The 13,200-nt window shown below is 44.9% G+C and overlaps 2 protein-coding genes and 1 pseudogene across 2 annotated transcripts; 1 reads left to right on the top strand and 2 right to left on the bottom strand.

The window, feature by feature from the left end:
• The first annotated feature begins 249 nt into the window (after positions 1 to 249).
• foxi3a (forkhead box I3a) lies at positions 250 to 2,203 on the top strand. Its single transcript, XM_067257438.1, has 2 exons — positions 250 to 1,045; positions 1,303 to 2,203. The coding sequence occupies exons 1-2, from the start codon at positions 463 to 465 to the stop codon at positions 2,043 to 2,045; spliced, it is 1,326 nt and encodes a 441-aa protein (XP_067113539.1). The 5' UTR covers positions 250 to 462; the 3' UTR covers positions 2,046 to 2,203.
• A 7,728-nt stretch (positions 2,204 to 9,931) lies between these two features.
• nhp2 (NHP2 ribonucleoprotein homolog (yeast)) lies at positions 9,932 to 11,670 on the bottom strand. Its single transcript, XM_067257360.1, has 4 exons — positions 11,407 to 11,670; positions 11,121 to 11,190; positions 10,858 to 10,963; positions 9,932 to 10,657 (listed from the first exon to the last, which is right to left on the bottom strand). Exons 1-4 carry the CDS (start codon positions 11,558 to 11,560, stop codon positions 10,532 to 10,534), a joined length of 456 nt encoding a protein of 151 aa, XP_067113461.1. The 5' UTR covers positions 11,561 to 11,670; the 3' UTR covers positions 9,932 to 10,531.
• Positions 11,671 to 12,068: 398 nt separating this feature from the next.
• LOC136963261 (nuclear protein 1 pseudogene) lies at positions 12,069 to 12,860 on the bottom strand (annotated as a pseudogene).
• Positions 12,861 to 13,200: the final 340 nt, after the last annotated feature.

Below are 13,200 nucleotides of genomic sequence, written 5' to 3'. Positions count from 1 at the left end.
AATAGAAGTGTTTCTTGTTTATCTTGGATGTCATATCAGTCTCTAAATCTGAGTGACTACCATGTAACTCATTGAGGTGCCTGAAGAATGGAAGTCTACTGCTATTCAAATAAGGGCCTAAGTCACTCATATGCAAAGAAGAGTGTGACACAGTCACAGCAAAAACCAATCAGGGCTGTTGTGGGCGTCGCTGTAGGGTTATATATTGACCAGGTGGAACAGGTGTGTGAATAGTTAGGCACTCCTGTACTGGACAGGTACCACCGAGTGTCGACTCAGCAGGAGACACAGAGGATCAGAGAAAAGAACGCTGAAGAGAGGCCGGACGATTGACTTCATCCAATCCCAGAACAGATCAGAAAAAAGTGGAGGGGTGAGCAGCCAATGCCAGTACAGAACTGATCTCCAGCAGCTAATCCCAGAGCAGATCGGAGCTCAGAAGCCTATCGGACAGAGAGCAACATGACGTCCTACATAGCCCAGGGCCTGTCCCCGTCGCGCTGTGGCGGCCAGTACCCAAGCCACGGCCAGGATCCTCTAGAGTTCAGTCTATACAGCCCCCCCACCCTGCCCAGCGCCCAGCAGAACCCCCCCTCAGCCTACGACCTGGGGGGCTACTCTGGTGGCAGCCCCCCCACCAACCCCTACCTCTGGTTCAACAGCCCAGAGCTTGCCCCTGGAAGCACCTACCTGGGAGGTGGAGGAGGCCTGGCGGGGGTCTATGGAGGAGGCTTTGTCCCCCAGCACTACAACCTGCAGAGGCCTCACCTAGGGGGCGTTGGAGGGCCTGGGGGCTGGTACTCCATGCCCTCCCAGGAGGAGCTGATGAAGCTGGTACGACCGCCCTACTCCTACTCTGCCCTCATCGCCATGGCGATCCACGGTGCCCCCGAGAGGCGCCTGACCCTGAACCAGATCTACCTGTACGTCGCCGAAAACTTTCCCTTCTACAGTAAAAGCAAGGCAGGCTGGCAGAACTCCATAAGACACAACCTGTCGCTCAATGACTGCTTCAAGAAAGTCCCCCGGGATGAAGATGACCCTGGTAAGAACACGACTATGGCTATTCTGACGGCACTTCAAATGAGTTAGACTGGATTTAACATGACAGATATTTCCTCTTCCTCATGAGTATTAAAGTAATGTGCTTTAGACTTCACTTAATTATAACCATAGATTACATTTTTGACTTCCAATTTATATCATATGAATTATCTGGAAAAGTTGTACAGATATGTGCTGTTACATAAAAACTGGCCAACATGTTTCTCTAACCAACTCTTTTTTTCTGGTTGTCTCCAGGCAAGGGAAACTACTGGACTCTGGACCCCAACTGTAAGAAGATGTTTGACAATGGAAATTTCCGCCGTAAGAGGAGGAGAAAGTCAGACTCTCAACCAGCCGACCCTGAGTGCAGATCTTCAGGCTCTGATTCTCTGGAGTCCAGTCCCAAGCCCGACCTAATCAATGAAACTTCCAGCGGCTCTGAAAGGGACCCCTCCCCCCCCTCCTCAGGCTCCAATCTCTGTCTGACCAGCTTCCTGTCCCAGATGTCGGACGTGGCGAATGTGACCAATGGCGCGGGGCCAGGGGCGTTGCCCGCAGAGTCGCTCCAGCAGCGAATGTCTCCGTCCGAGGGCTACAGCTCCTCCTACTCACCCAACGCCACTGTGCCTCAGTGGGACGTCCTCCAGCCCCCCCAGCCCTCCCTGCCCACCTACGCCTCCTACGCCTCCACCTACTCCCCCAGCGCCACAGTGCCCCAATGGGAGGTTCTCCAGCCCTCCCAGCCTGCCCTGCCACCCTCCCCCCCTGTCTACTCAGAGAACCTCCCCTCCTCTCCGTCCCAGTATGCCGGGGGCTACAGTGACTCTGAGAATCTCCCCTCCTCCCCCCCTCTCTACCCTTCCCCTCCCCCCCAGTACGCGGGGGGCTACGGTGACTCTGAGCTGTCCCTGCCACTGCTGCCTAGCCAGCTGTACTCAGCCCTGGAATCCAGTCTCAACTCCTCCCTGCTCTACCCTCGCGACGGCACTGAGGTGTAGGCTGCTGGGGCAGTGGCAGGGTGATGATTACCAACAAACTCAGTCTCAGCCTTGGAGACCAGTGGTTGTGTGTGTATGTATGTGTTGTTTCTACGTGTGTTACTGTTTTGCACATCAAGTGTCCTGTTTTTTAATTTTTATAAAATAAACAAATTGAAATATAATCTTTCCAGAAGTTGTTTATCACCATTTAGTCTTTTTTTTCACCACCAACATTTAGGTATTTAACCAAATTGGAATTGGCAGTAATAGAGAATTACTTCTAATTTCAAAGTAATTTAGCTCTGAATTCATAAGCTATACAGAGGCTATACAGAGGCGTGAGAATAAACTGTTCATGCACGCTAAGTAAAGCATGACACATGCAATCATAATGATTCTGAAAGCCATGTGAGGGTGCTGGAACTTTCTATCTAGATATGGTTGTCATCACCAGTACAGTCAATCTCATTTAATCTAATGACATCTAGTACAGAGACTGTGTGTGTGTATTTGGAGGGAAGGGGGGTGGGGGGTGGGGGGGGGAGTAGTCAGAGAGACCGTTAAAACCAAGCAAGGAAGAGGAGATGAAAAGACAGGCTTAACAGCCAAAGAAAAAAGAACAGAACTAGTTCCTCAAGGTGCCCTAAGACCTCTTATATCCTCCACACACACACACACACACACACACACACACACACACACACACACACACACACACACACACACACACACACACACACACCCACACACACACCCACACCCACACACACACACACACACACACACACACACACACACACAGAGAATCAGAACAGAAATACTATATGCTGGGTGTTCAGAGCGTTGAAAGAGCATGTTTTATTCTATAATGTAAGACAGTCCAACACTTCACCACAGCGCACCTGTCTGTTTTACCTCCGCCCCACCTGGTTTAACCATTCTAACGCCAGTCTGTCTGTCCTGGTAACTGCAACAGTGGACACCTCGGGCTGTTGATATTTGGCCTTACCTGGAACTGGCCACGATTCCTGCTACAGTATACTGCAGTACTATGAATATCTCTCCACAGTCCACCTGCTGCCACACATAATTCTGGGAAATGGCCACAAATCAGATTGAGCTGTCTTGGAGTTTATTTCATTTTTTACATCTCGAATATACATTTACAGTATGTGAAGCGCCATGTCTAGCCACAGAACTGTTTTTCTGAGGTAGAGACAGATATCAAACTTATCCCCTGAGTCCCAACTTTTCCAGTAATTTACTGGAGAAGAGGAGATAATTGTGTTAATTGCGTTATTTTACAAGTTATTTTTTTAAAGAAGTAAATATTAGCTTTTGCTTCAGATTCATGGTAAAGTGCTGACCGTGTACAACAGAGGAGATTCTCACAGGACCACAGGCTGACTCTGCAGATTCCTCAGGAGGAAAAGGAAGCAGTTGAGGTGCTGATGTGATCGTTTGTTGCCAGGCCGCCGGTTCACTTTGTGGGAACCAATGCTCCCTATGTGTCAACTGGCATGCAGAGGAGGGAGTGAACTGACCTGGGGTGATGTTCCCACAATTATAATATGGGGGGGGGACAGGAGTTGACAGAGATGTGTTTATTTTAGACCATCTCAGGTAGATCATACTGAGGGAGCGAGGGTGCGAGAGAAGAGAGAGAGAGAGAGAGAGAGAGAGAGAGAGAGAGAGAAGAGAGAGAGAGAGAGAGAGAGAGAGAGAGAGAGAGAGAGAGAGAGAGAGAGAGAGAGAGAGAGAGAGAGAGAGAAAATAAGTATTTATTTTAGATCTTCCAGAGAGATCCCCGCTGAAGCAGAGGTGAGAAATACAGTGATCCTCCTAGAGCAGGCCTCAGTGCACTCTAATCCCTCTGTCCCCCCCCCCCCTCTCTCTCTCTCTCTCTCTCTCTCTCTCTCTCTCTCTCTCTCTCTCAATCCCTTTCTTTCTAATTCTCTCTAACTCTCTAAATCAAGCTCCCTGTGTCTTTCTCTCTTGCTCTCTCAACTCTTGATTAATTCTTACTCTTTGTCTCTCACACACACACACACACACACACACAGATGCTGTATTTATTGACAGATGTGTGTTTATTTTAGATCTCTTTTAGATCACACTCAAGGAAAGGTGTGAGAGAAGGGGTTGAGAGAGAGGAGTAGATGTGAAAGGAAGTGTTTACTTTAGATCCTTTGAAGCAGTGGTGAGAAAGAGAATGATCCTCTTCAGGGTGCAGGCCTCAGTGCACTAATCCCTGTCCCACTCTCTTTCTCTTACTCTCCCTCTCTCTTATTCTATCTCTCTCTTTCTCTTTCTCTAACTTTCTCTCTTACTCTCGCTCTCTTTCTTTGACTTTGTCTCTCGGTCTCTTTCTCTCTCTCACACACACATACACTCACACACGCACACACGCATGCACGCACACACACACACACACACACACACACACACACACACACACACACACACACACACACACACAGACACACTTCACTCTTCTGCCTTCAGGACCTGGACCTCCAGCCTGCAGTGTTTATTGACACAATACAGGGGCTGTAGAGACTGGAGATACCAGGCCTGGCCATTCACGTGTCATGAAACAGCTGATAAAGGGCACCAACGACATGGTAAATGTGCCCTGTGTTTCTGCCCCAGTGCCCCTCCAACAGACACGGTTGGATCTGAGGAACTCTGTTCTCCATCTGATTTGAAAGAGAAGTTATTCTGAATGATCAAAGATAGCAATTCAGAGCTGCTCCACACAAAGTGTCATCAAGGTGTCTCAGTAATGTCTTGTGTTATGATGCTCCTTCACTGCTAAAGGTGATCCCCATGTGCCCCCCCCCCCCCCCCCACACACACACATCCTCACCACCTGGTCATTACAGGCTCTTATCAGCCTTTATTGATACTATAGCTGCTATCAACCGATCAATTCATACATAAATTCGAACGAGTAGAGTAAGTGTGGCTGCTGTTTATGGTCACACGCCACATCAGTAAGAGTGTATTGTTGGTAAACACAGGGGCTGATGGGGGCCGAGATACAGGAGCCTCACATACCCCCAGGCTAGAGAGACAGACGGACAGATTGGCAGCTGGACAGACATACTGACAGAGAAGGAGAAAGCCAAGAAGAAAGACAGTTTGAAAATCCAATATTTATATTTACATATTTTGTTGGGGGGGGTTTCGTACAGGTAACACCGTTGAGCTTACAGAGGACAATGACAGTGATGTTTCTATTTTATTACACTGATAGGATGCGGGCTGACAAACAGAAAGTTCAGAACCTAGTTCACTCACAGTCAAACACGTACACAACACACTCACATGCACAAGGACACACACGTCCACACAAGAATGCACAAACACACTCACACAAACTAAATTGACATAAACTTTAAAAGTCTGAAATCTGTAGCAAGATGATCCTCCTGTGTATGTTTCGATCTGTATAAATGCGATCAAGATTATCCCCTGTGGTTTTTCTCTCTCCTGGTACAAGATTTGGGATGCTGTCTGTATACCATCATCCCGACCATATCCAGACACTCAGACAGAACCCCTGATTTGACTTGGCTGATGTCCCACTCTGCAACCATCATGCCTCAAGTACATTTTTATTTCTCCACAGTATTTGCATATGCGTGTGTGGTAGAAATTCCCTATCATTATCATCACAATTATCTTTGAATGAATTCAGAGAGAGAGATAGGGGGGAAGGGGACCCAGGTGGAGTAGTTATGCCCTGGGGTGCCTGTCTGGGAGCACAGTGCCAGTAGCGACTATTAATCTTTTCCTCCATGTTTAAGATATTTGTATAGACTATATGAAAAGTTAAGAGCAACCACACAGGAATGAACAGAAAATCCATGACCCCAGAAATACACATCTCTTTAATCACTTCTATCTCCAAGCCATGTTTTCTTTCTTACTTTCTCGTTACGTCTTGTGAGCCGGCCTGAGAGGCCGTGGAGACACCCTGTTCAGCGGTCTGTCAGAGCTGCTGAGGCCCTGCTCCCTCTCTGGGAACACAGAACAAGTTCCACTCAAATGCAAAGCTCTGGACACACTGAACTACAACAGACACAGACTTATACCTTTTTATTAATAGGGATTGAACAGAATTTACATCATATGTAAAGGTTAGAGACTGTTCCTAAAGATTGGAATTACTTTGGAGGTTTTGGAAGAGGTGAGTGTGTGTGTGTGCCTGTGTGGACTATCTGTGTGTGTGTGTGTACTGTACTGTACCCCTGCGTGTTCCTTGAAAAAGCGACATTCAAGGAAACCGATAACGTCCCATTTCTACAAAAGGGTGTGTGTGTGTTTCAGGTCCCCGTGCTCCTGTCCCAGCACGTCCCTGCTGCCACCTTGGTGGGACATTCCAAGCATGAGCCCCTATAACGTCCTCATCTGCTCCACCACCCCTATACCCACCGCCCCCATCACAAAGAGGCAAGATGACGGGACCACACAAGTGTCAGCCAACACACACACACACAGTTTGTCCCAGCAGAGACTCTCAGATTGTCTGAGAGGGTATTAGTCTGGCTGCAAGGATCAGATCCCAACCCATCCCCATCTCCTGTCTCTCTCCGAGCCTGGGACCAGACATGCAGTCTCACAAGACTGTTAGCTCTAATCTTACTCATCTGAGTCACACGGGGAGCGAATGACTGTGAGATGTTTCCGTTGTTGACCTGCGTGACACTGGAACACCTGAGTCGATACACCCCTCTCCGACACGGATCTCTGTCGGATAGACATGTGCACCAAACGGTCTGTTGTGGGGTGAAGGTTGAACCGATATTCAGAGAGGCCATGCGGTCCCAAGCCCCCTGACAGTTCCTTGACACATCAGTCACATCGGTTGCTGCTGCTGCTGAAGCAGATCAGTTAAGATGGAGAGATGGTGTGTGTGTGTGTGTGCAGGGGGACTGGGGTCAGAAGGAGTGTCAGCAGCATACATTTTCTGTTCAGTCAGGCGTGAAGAGCATGAGCTGACAGGAGTTTACAAACGGTGGAGGCAGTAGAGTAGACAGCAAGGCGAGGGAGAAGACAAGCTACCACAAGCCCTATTACAGGTCCCCCTAGGGCTACCTTGCTCTTGCTAGAACAGTGACAGCCCTGTAACCTGCTACACGCGCACATACACGTAAATACAAAGAAAAACGTACAGAAGATAACTAAACTGTGTCATGATGGATGCCCTAAGGGTCAGTTTTAACAAAAGTTTCAGTCAGTTGTTTGAGACCCCCTTATTTTACTTCACACCTCCCTGATCCCTGTCTGTGTGTGTGTGTGTGTGTGTGTAAGTGTGTTTGTGCGTGTGTGTGTGTGTGTACGCATTTTCTTTTGAGAGAGAAGGAGATATTTGATGCTGAACTGAGCTGAGCCCCAGGCTGAGAATTATTGCTCAACAGAATGTTCAATAAATCTCTCAGTACACCTGCTCAGCCTCACCTTGTTCATCCACACACCTGTCTGATAAACCGACAGGAAAAAGGGTCTCCCCCTCTACCCTCCCTAGTCAGAGAGAGGGGGGGAGATAGGGGGGAGAGAGGAGGGGGGGAGATAGGGGGGGGGAGTGGGGGGGAGAGAGAGTGGGGGGGAGAGAGAGAGATCAGAAGTGGAGTGGGCGAAGAGAAAGATAGACAGGTGTAGACTGACATTTCAAAAGAATAGAAAACTAAATAATAACACTTTAAACATCAAAATCAGTCACGAGAATTTGAAACTCCAATCTCCAACATGTTAGCTTAGAGGGGGAAGGCAGCAGATGCGCTGTTGACACAATAAACATCTTCATGGATAGAGCCAAAACCTCAGGAGGTGGGACGGGGTTGGAGATAGAACATAGTACAAACAGGTCAGGGGGAAGGAGCTAGCAGATGACAGAGTAGGAGACAAAGTTTGAGATAAAGAATTGGAAATACTGATTAAGAAGGACTCACACACACACACACATAATGACTGAAGGTCGTTATAAGGAGATCAGCCCTCATGGTAAACCGACAGGTTCCATCTGATCCACGCGCCATAGTGTTTACTAAAACACCACTGACGTATGCTGCTTGTTGGGTAAACGGAGAGAGATTGCAATGCACACACACACACACACACACACACTGTCACACTGTCACCCTACTCCAGGACACAAGCCACCTGTATCACCTTGTGCCCCCCTTTTCTGATTCCTCTTCCTTTTCCTTCCGCCACAAAGGGTTTGGTTGGATCCAGAACTAGGAGCGTTCCACATTGTAGACGTGTTCCTGATTTATCCCTCTTCAAACACGTAACAAATCACACAAAGCGTCATATATTGTTGATAAGAGGGATTAACTGAGCTTGTTCAAGCACAAGTTTAAAAATAAATCACATTTATGAAAGCACTTCATCGACACAACATAATGTAACTTATGAAAGGAATGATAAAATAGCGTTTTAGACTGGTACTATTCTCTGCATCTTTCTCAGACATTCGATCTATTCTTACCTTAGGAGCCCTCCTCATCCACGTCCTCTTCTCTCAAGCTATGATTCGCCAAAGGCCTCAAAACCATCTCAGCGATCTCAAAAATATAAGAGTCTCGCGTTAGTTTTCATCAAACCAAATCATTCAAACAAACAAAATGATAAAGAAACATAAATAGATCCACTTTTGGAGAAAAAAAACATCCGGGCATCTACAGGAAAATCCTCGTTCTTCACTTTCCTGAAATATTAGGGTAAAACACACAGAGAGACTGAATGGATCTAACACCTTCAGTAACATCTTCTACTGCTGCCACTCTCAGTCTGCTGCCTGTAGTGTGGAGGGAATGGGACCACTCTCTTTGTTATGCTTATATACTGTACATGATTTGGGGAAAATAAAAGCTCAAACAAAACAAACCTTCAGACATTTTCCTGACTGAAATATTTAAGATGTCAACAAGGAGTGAGATGTTGGCTGTGGTGGGAATGACAGAGGGAGAGAGGAAGAGAGACAGAGAGAGGGAGAGAGTGGGGTACACAGAGCACAGTTAGGATGCATGCTTATCAGTTTCAACAGCTAACACGATGTTTCCTCACCAAATAGACCAATACACCAGCCTCTGATTCATCCTACAGAAACACACACATGCCATGGGGAATGGATAGGAGCTGCAGTCAGGGGAGAAGAAAACAGGTGAGAAATGCTAAATTGAAACACAGATTCTTCGACACGCTGTTATCTTTGTTAGAGCTCCAGGGATTAAATGCTGACCACCTGGACCAGAGAGAAAGGTACAATGGTAGTTTTGTTTGGGTCAACTCTAACCTTTTATTTGCTATTTCTGTAATGTGTCAAAGACACTTGGGACAAAGTATGCTATAAGGTCTATATTGTTTGTATTATTTGATGCTTGTCTTGTCTGACGGCAAGATGTCCGTCTTGAACTGCAAGTTGCACAAATTTGTAATCGAATGACTCCTGAAGATCTGCTGCTGGCTAGTGGAGATTGAAGACGTGTTCTTCAAAATCAATTACATGCAGCACTGCTGCCCTCTACTGGCTGTAACCACTCAACAGTAAATGTCAGTTCTGTGGAGTCAAGTCTCTTTTCAGACATCTAGGTGTAAACAAATCCCATATGAAAGGATTATTTTTAACACTGCATAACAGTGAGTAGTTTTTTTCCGATGTACTATATCTTATTCTAGTTTAGATGCAGTCGAATTACTTTCCTTTTGGGTATGTGAAGCTAAGACTACGGTGCAGTTTGTGCAAGCTGTGTCTGTAATCATTACATTTAGTCATTTAGCAGACGCTCTTATCCAGAGCGTAATCATATTTCACAGATGTAGTTACTACCCTTATTGACAAACTTCCCATCACTACCATAGTGACCATAAATAATCAGATTTGCACATAAAGATGTATGAAACAACCAAGGTTTTTATTGTAATGAAGCAATATGTATTCTCAACATTCACAAATAGATCTGTCCAAGTGAGAATGCTTATCTATATTGATAAATGCACACATTTTTGCTTAATAAAAACAAGGATAAGAATCAGATTTACAGATCAATCAAATCAGTAGTGTCCAACCACTGACAGAAACTCAAACCATTATCATTCAAATAAAAAACACCATGGCTTCTTATACAAAGCATATGATACGCACATCAAGCACAGAGAATAAGTCAGAATCAGGTCGTCTTTTGCGACGTTGTGCAGCACAGCATCACCATAGACAACCTGGAACACCGACTCTGGGCTGTCACAGCGCTGTGATGCCCGTCTGCCTCAATCGATCTGGGACCCGACCCTCAGGGAGGCTCCAGGGATCCAAGGATGCAGGGGGGGGTTTGGGCAGAGTCCAATGGAGCCATAAAGAGTTTATTTGTATTGAAGAGAGGGTTAAAAAAGGATCAGAGGGTGGAGATCAAGAAAAATGTAAGGTTAGTTTTTATGAACAGTGGGTCTGGGGAGAGGTTTAGACAGGGGAGAAGACAAGGTCTGCAGGGGGTGGTTCAGACGGGTTTGGGCAAAGCGGACACCTCTTCTAGACACTCATCATAGGCCTCCTTGTACTCTTCATGAGGTTTGATCATGATCACACATGTAGGCCTTTTGGACCCTGCAGATGAACCCAGGTCCTAAGGAGACAGAAGGGTGTTTAGAATATCTTAATCTGTGACTACAGTTATTGCAGGTAATCTATTTAAGATGGTTACAACAGTCAGAAACTAGGATGGAGAATGAGTTAAGAGTCCTACATGCAATGGATCCAAAGATGATGTAGAATTATGTGTGCAGTCAAAACAGTTGATAGAAATACAGTAAAACTAAGACTTACCACTTTAGATGGGATATAGGCATAGGGCATACTCCTGTCTTCACACATTATTGGTAGGTGGCAGTAAACATCAATTGGCAACGTGTCTCCAGCCAGCACCACAATCCTACAATAAACATTCATAGCACATTAAAGGCAGGCTATTTAGCAGAAAATAGTTAATGCTAGATCTTTATTCAATACTACTGCAGCCAATTAGCTACTTAGTTGTTTTGGGAACGGCTTGTTATCGTGACAAGGCCGTGCATGATAAACACGCATACCCTGTCTCCCCTTTATTGATGAATTTCTGGACTTCCTTCACTCCACGTCGAATCTGTTTCAGTTTAGCAGCTGGAAGGTTGAAGAACAACACGTAGGTTAGCTAGCCAAAACATTCTTTATCGAGTAAAAGCTAGCATTTGTATTTGCGTCTCTTAACATAGACTCAACCAGCATTATGAACTACACATTGCTTAGTTCGACAGTCACAATCGTGTAACATATATACACACGTCATTACATATACATATGATATATTTAAATATGTAACTAAAAAACGTTACGCACCTTTCTTGACACATTTGTATAGCTTTTTGCTAAGTTTCCGGGAGGCTAACGGATGAGCTATTGGGTTGATATTGACGATCAACTCTTGGTACGACTTCTCGTTTCCACCGGTTTCCTCCTCATTGATACTTTTTTCCTTCTTAACTTTTGTCATTATTACAACAAATATAGAACTACGACAAATATATGTATGAGTGCTGTTGTATTCAAAGCAACTGACTGTTGTCCCGCGGTCTTACTGCATGTAGAAAAATGTGCACATGTGCTGCTTCTTCACGTGCAAGAAACAGGAAATTGCGTGAGGCGGTCGAAACACTGGTAAAGCATTTTAGTGACACCTACTGGCTAGGGTGAGTATTTTCTTCATATTCAAAGTTTTCTTTAACCATTAAAATCATTGGTATTAAAGTAGGTTTATGCCACAATAAACCTCCCCCCCCCCCAAATCATACCTCTTGGGCGCCGTGGTCCAATGAAAACAAGAGACGGACAGAAAAGAGGAAATTATTGGTAGGCTACCGAGGGGAAATGAGCGAACGTTATAAAATAACAGTAGGCTATCAGAAAAGATATGGAAATGACAGACGGGTATACATTGTCGATGGAAAAAAACGTAAGCTATACATAGTTTGCTGTAATTCAAATAATCAAATAGAGAAGGGTTCTGAGAAATAGCATATTTATTTAGCTATTATACAACTCTTTATTATAGTATAGTTTGCTAGTCTATACAACCACTCAACCCACGATAGTACACTGGAACACCTGAAGAGTTCACAGGTATCGAAGTGGGAACATTTTTGTAACAAGATCGGCCTCTCATGGCCTCCCTGGCCATTTCGAAGTCCGTTCACTAACTGGATCAAGATCACAAATCAAGTTATCTTGACTCCTTGGTCAGAGAAGGCGAAACACACGTTGGACGTTCAGTATCGTCGATATTCGAGTTTGAATCATTTCCCGAAACCTATAAATGAACAGAAAGCATAATGTCATGAAAAAATCCCATAATTTGGCTCGTGTGAAGTAAGACATTGCGTAACAAAGAGAAAATTCGTAGCTGTACAATAACAACAACAACAGAGAACAGCAGAAACATATTGAAAATATATAACATTTACGTACTTAAGCACTCTTATTACCTGTAAGACATTTCAAGATGAAGAACTTTTGGTTCTTCTGCGTTTCAGCTCGCTGTTGCGATATTTTTCAGCAATTTTTCGCTCGTGTCCTGCAGGCAAATGGCGATTAGTGTTCAATCCAATTTCTCTCTTAGTTCTTCCTTTCCCAGCATAATGACATGGATATTCGTTTAAATTGTAGTAATCGTATTGGTCATAGTGTACTTCTTCGAAATACGAAAATATTTCGATTTCTGTAGCCATGTTATTGAAGGAGAGACTCAGTCTGTTATCTGTCTGCAGTGAAAACGGCAAGTAAACAAACGATGTCATCGACTGCTGTGTAAAATAGTCACGTGACCAAGAAACCAATCGGATGATTCCTCTCTATATTTTGTACATCTCGTTTTATTTTTGCTCGCATCTGGCGTTTAAAAAAAAAAATATATATATACTTTTTTTTACCTTGATTAGTTTTTTGCAACTAAATAACAAATGGAAGAAAACTACGTAAAACAGTTATAAACCTAGTGCTGTCACGATGCGTTTACTAGGCTAGACGAGGTCTCATGTAATTTTATCAACATAATCACACAACTGTCTTCTTATCTAATTGATGTTTCTTCCAAGTAAGGAGAACTTATAGAGTGTATTGGATGGGGAGGTTAGCCAC

Source organism: Osmerus mordax, chromosome 19 (assembly GCF_038355195.1).
Source record: "Osmerus mordax isolate fOsmMor3 chromosome 19, fOsmMor3.pri, whole genome shotgun sequence".
NCBI lineage: Eukaryota > Metazoa > Chordata > Actinopteri > Osmeriformes > Osmeridae > Osmerus > Osmerus mordax.
Note: the sequence above shows the minus strand (reverse complement) of the source record. Positions and strands in the feature narration are given on the sequence as shown.

Excerpts from the sequence above, each read along its gene's own strand:
- nhp2 (XM_067257360.1), bottom strand. The coding sequence starts at position 11,560 with ATGACAAAAGTTAAGAAGGAAAAAAGTATCAATGAGGAGGAAACCGGT. Across the intron at positions 10,964-11,120 it reads ATCAATAAAGGGGAGACAGG|GATTGTGGTGCTGGCTGGAG; the intron begins GTATGCGTGTTT and ends TGTTTATTGTAG. Across the intron at positions 10,658-10,857 it reads CCTATATCCCATCTAAAGTG|GACCTGGGTTCATCTGCAGG; the intron begins GTAAGTCTTAGT and ends CTGTCTCCTTAG.
- foxi3a (XM_067257438.1), top strand. The coding sequence starts at position 463 with ATGACGTCCTACATAGCCCAGGGCCTGTCCCCGTCGCGCTGTGGCGGC. Across the intron at positions 1,046-1,302 it reads CCGGGATGAAGATGACCCTG|GCAAGGGAAACTACTGGACT; the intron begins GTAAGAACACGA and ends GGTTGTCTCCAG.